Source organism: Myxine glutinosa, chromosome 2 (assembly GCF_964187855.1).
Source record: "Myxine glutinosa chromosome 2, kmMyxGlut1.1, whole genome shotgun sequence".
NCBI classification, from domain to species: domain Eukaryota; kingdom Metazoa; phylum Chordata; class Myxini; order Myxiniformes; family Myxinidae; genus Myxine; species Myxine glutinosa.
Window position 1 is genome coordinate 124691356 of NC_136262.1, and position 4479 is coordinate 124695834.

The window sequence follows — 4479 nt, forward strand, 5'->3', positions numbered from 1 at the left end:
TACAGTCGGTGCATATGCCTGTGTGAGTGAACATGCATGTATCTTTGTGTGTTACAATCCGTGAGTGTTTTCGTGCGTGTTACAGTCAGTGCGTGTGTCCGTGCTTATGTATTGGTGTGTGACAATGCTTCCATATGTCCGTGAGTGTGTCCGCGAATGTTAGTGTGTGTGTGTGTGTCCGTGAGTGTCTCTGTGCATATTACAATCAGTGTGTGTGTGTCTGTGAGTGTGTTCGTGAGTGTGTCCGTGCATGTTAGTGTGTGTGTGTGTGTGTGTGTGTGTGTCCGTGAGTGTCTCTGTGCATATTGCAGTCTGTGTGTGTGTGTGTGTGTGTGTGTGTGTGTGTTTGTGAGTGTGTTCGTGCATGTTACAGTGAGTGTGTGTGATAATCCATAAGTGTACTTTTGCATGTTACAGTCAGTGTCCGTGAGTGTATCTTTGCGGGTTATAATCCATGAGTGTGAATTTGTGTGTTACACTCAGTGCATGTGTCCATGAGTGTGTCCGCGCGTGTGACAGACAGAAAGGCAAACCCAAAGACAACATCGTACAGATGTACGTCCGTGTACACGGCTCTCGTGTACTACCACCGTCTGCCCGCAGGGGTTTCCCGCGCATGCTACACGTGCCCCCCCCTGCGCTCGCGCTTTAACGCTTGGGGTCGCCCTCTCCGCTCCATGAAACCAAACCCGCTTGACCCGTGACTCCCGGACGCGCAGACCCGCGCACTAACTACGAGGTAATGATCACTCAACGATCGTCCGGTGGAACGTGTCTGCAGCGGAGCATGCGGTCCGAGACGGCGACCGGCGGAAGGGCGGATAGGGGGTCCAGTCGCTGTGTCACGTGACCGACGACGGGTCAGAATTCCGACGATGTTTGATCGTCACACCGCAAGACCGTCGTGCATTGAACGAGGCCAGGTGACATAGGTTCGACAGGTTTAATAGCAACGTAGACACGAAAAAGGTATTTGCAAAATGTCAGTCACAGTTTCACGGTGTTGTGACTCCCGCTTGCAGCGGCGTCACAATTCTCCACAAAGTGCTGGACGTACTACGACCCGGTTAACGTCGTTTAGTCTGAGCACCTCACAACTCGGTTAACGTCGTTTAATCTGAGCTCCTCACGTTTAGCGAAGTCCCGGCACAACGTTCATGATTAAACAGAGTTTGTTAAGCTCTGCCCCGCGCGCCTCCCCATTGGCTCCCCGCGCTCTCGTCCCGCCCTCGCGATCATGTTCAGAGGCCGCGCACACGCTCTCCCATTGGCTCGTGCGATCCCCTAATACTCCGCCGGGGTTGTTTGTGGCCGCGTCAGAGGAGCTATAAAAGTAAAAGTCCACACTCAAGTGTGCAGGAGTTGCCCGTGCGAGTGCGAGTGCGAACGCTCGGGCCGCATTTCCTTTCCCTGCCGAGTTCCCCGAGCGAGCGACACGCGGGAGAGCGACGCGGGCGGGTGCGGCGCCCGACACCGATGAGAGGGGACGCGCGTCCGGCTGCGCTCCGCGTCGTCGCGCCGCGACCGAAGGGGGTCCTGGGGTGTTGTGCGCGCGTTCCCTTCCGAATGAGCGGGACGACCCTTGGGTGACCGAGTGGAGACGCGAGCAAGCTGGACTCCAGCGGAACTAGCGACCCCCGGCGCTCCCGGAGCTGGACCGAAGGCAAATGCGTTCGCAAGTCACGGCAGCCGACCTGGGCGTCCACGACAACCTGCCCACGAGTCCGCTCGCCATGGAGTACGTGAACGACTTCGACCTGCTCAAGTTCGAGGTGAAGAAGGAGCCACTCGAGGCGCTGGCGGCGGGACGTCTGTGCGGCCGCGTCGCGGGTTCCTTGTCGTCGACCCCGATGAGCACACCTTGCAGCTCGGTACCTTCGTCGCCCAGCTTCAGCGCCCCCAGCCCGAGCGACCCCAAGACGCACCTGGAGGAACTCTACTGGATGGGAGGGTACCAGCAACTGAACCCCGAGGCTTTGCACCTCTCACCTGAGGATGCGGTGGACGCGCTTATTAGCAGCCAGCACGCGGCGCAACTGCACACCTTCGACGGCTACCGCGGCCCGGGGCACCACCACCACCACCACCACCAGGCGGGACAAGGAGGCCCTCCGCCCGGACAACAGCACTACACCGTGCTAGGCCCGCACGACGAGCTGTCCGCCGCCTGTCCGCAACCACCGATGCAGAACGCGCACCACCACCCTCACCACCACCCGCACCACCACCACCAGCAGCAGCAGCAGCACCACCATCCGCAGCAGGCGCATCATCAGCAGCAACAGCAATCTCAGCACCACGAGCACCACGAGCACCACGAGCACCACGAGCACGAGTCGTCGCATTCGCAGTCGGACGACCGCTTCTCGGACGACCAGCTGGTGTCGATGTCCGTGCGGGAGCTGAACCGGCAGCTCCGCGGCTGCGGCAAGGACGAGGTGATCCGCCTGAAGCAGAAGCGGCGTACGCTCAAGAACCGGGGCTACGCGCAGTCGTGCCGCTACAAGCGCGTGCAGCAGAAGCACGTGCTCGAGACCGAGAAGGTGGACCTGCTCAGGCAGGTGGAGCACCTGCGGCAGGAGATCGCCCGTGTGGGCCGGGAGCGGGACGCGTACAAGGAAAAGTACGAGAAACTGGCGGGAGGGAGTCTCGCCGCGGTGGTCGCGGCGCACGGCGGCTACCTCAAGGGGGGCTCCTGTGCTCCCGATACCCCCAAATCGCCCGAGTTCTACCTGTGAGGACGGTGGGTTTCCCGCGCGTCGATCTCTGCCCATCGCTCCGTTTACTTCCCACCCGCGTCCGTCCATTTCTGCCTCCACTTTACCCGATGTGTAGACTTTACGATCCTGCATGCTGGACATGTACGGTTATTATTATTAATATTATTTGTTTGTCGCTTTTTAATTTGTTTCCTTGACAACGACAAATGGACCTTGTGCGGGGGAGGGTATTGGGGGGGGGGCGGGGGTGGTCTGCGGTTTGGACCTTCGGGATCCGCGTGCCCCCCTGTCGCGGACATTTTACTTTCTCTCCTTGGTGTTAACCTACCTTCTTGCAATATTTGGCGGGCTATGACGTCACAAAGGGCAATACTATTTTGTTGAATATATATATATATATATATATATATATATATATATATATATATATATGTATATACATACATATACATGTACGTGTATGTATATGTATACCTGTGTGTGTGATTGAATATTAAACGAGCGAGGAGATTTGCACGTGAAGTTATGTTCGCTTTTGTCGCTTTACCTTTTTTGTTTGTTGTTCTTAATTAATTATTTTTCATCAATGAAATAATTTTTAATTTTTCAGATTTTTGTTGTGATTTCATCGAAGGGATGTTCGTTCGCCCCCCCCCCCCCCCCTCAAACCCCCCATGCCTCTGTACGTTTGTTTTGAACACGCACTAGTCGCCGTGCTCTGCTTTATCACGGCGTCAAGGTTAACGAACGCTCGTCACGTGGTGCGTGCAGGTTAACGTAATCCAGCGAGCGCACTATGATCGAGGTCACGTGATGCCATGTAGGTAACAGGTGCAATCTGCGCGTTCGCCGTGACTTCGGGACATTTCTCCAAAGCACACACAGAAAGTTAGGGAAGGGTGCCCCCACCCACCGAGCCCCCCAATTCCCCTCCCCCCTCCCGCCAAAGTCGTACCTGTACATAATGCAAAGAAAAAGTAGCAAATCCACTGTACATAATGTTTTTGTTTTGTTTTCCAAGCCAAAGTGAATTTAGCTCCTGGTTTCCTTGCACTTGTAGCACTGGAAACAAACATTGTCCTCCTGCAACCCCCTTTCGCGCATTGTGACGTCCCCGTGTCGATGTGACGTCATCAGCAACGGACTGGCTGCACGAAATCTTCTCCATTCCACGCCGCGAATGCTCCGTAGACCTACCTGGCCGCCGGGGACCCTAGCTAGAATACCTGAATTCAGTATGCTAATTAATACTGATATATCAATTTGTGCATTTGAGTGTAAAAAGAATCTACAGGGACTAATTTCCCTCAATTTCCTGGGAAAATTCTAATAAACGAGTTGCTAATAACGACCACGATTGTGTTGCTTTTGTTGTGTTTGCAAAAAGCATTAATCCTGCTCGTGTGCCCGGGATTCCTTAGCTCATCATGCGCCACGTTCTCCGCTCGAGGACGGTGTGTGCGGGACACTCCTCCCCGGAGGGCGTGGCCCAGGTGTGTTGCTCGTCCTCGGAACGCCTTGTACACACCGGCACCCGCAGGTGCTGTCAATCACCGGCTGCGACTCACGAACTGCACTTCAAAAACTCGGGGAATCTCAAACTGTCTCTGCCTGTAAAAGTGACACCGCGTGACGTCATAACTTTTCAAGAACTTCCCACGTGATCCTCGTCCGACGTCGATGCGACGTCGACGCGACCTCGTCGGTTATTTGGTGTACGTACGCAGACGAACTAACTGTATAATTATATAATTCATCT

General features: G+C 55.1%; 1 protein-coding gene across 1 annotated transcript; it reads left to right on the plus strand.

The window, feature by feature from the left end:
• Positions 1–1338: 1338 nt before the first annotated feature.
• On the plus strand, positions 1339–4072 carry MAFB (MAF bZIP transcription factor B). Its single transcript, XM_068107200.2, has one exon. The coding sequence runs from the start codon at positions 1668–1670 to the stop codon at positions 2736–2738; it is 1071 nt and encodes a 356-aa protein (XP_067963301.2). The 5' UTR covers positions 1339–1667; the 3' UTR covers positions 2739–4072.
• The last annotated feature ends 407 nt before the right edge of the window (positions 4073–4479 follow it).

What these genes read in the sequence shown, in the direction of transcription:
- MAFB (XM_068107200.2), top strand. Translation starts at nt 1,668, where the DNA reads ATGCGTTCGCAAGTCACGGCAGCCGACCTGGGCGTCCACGACAACCTG.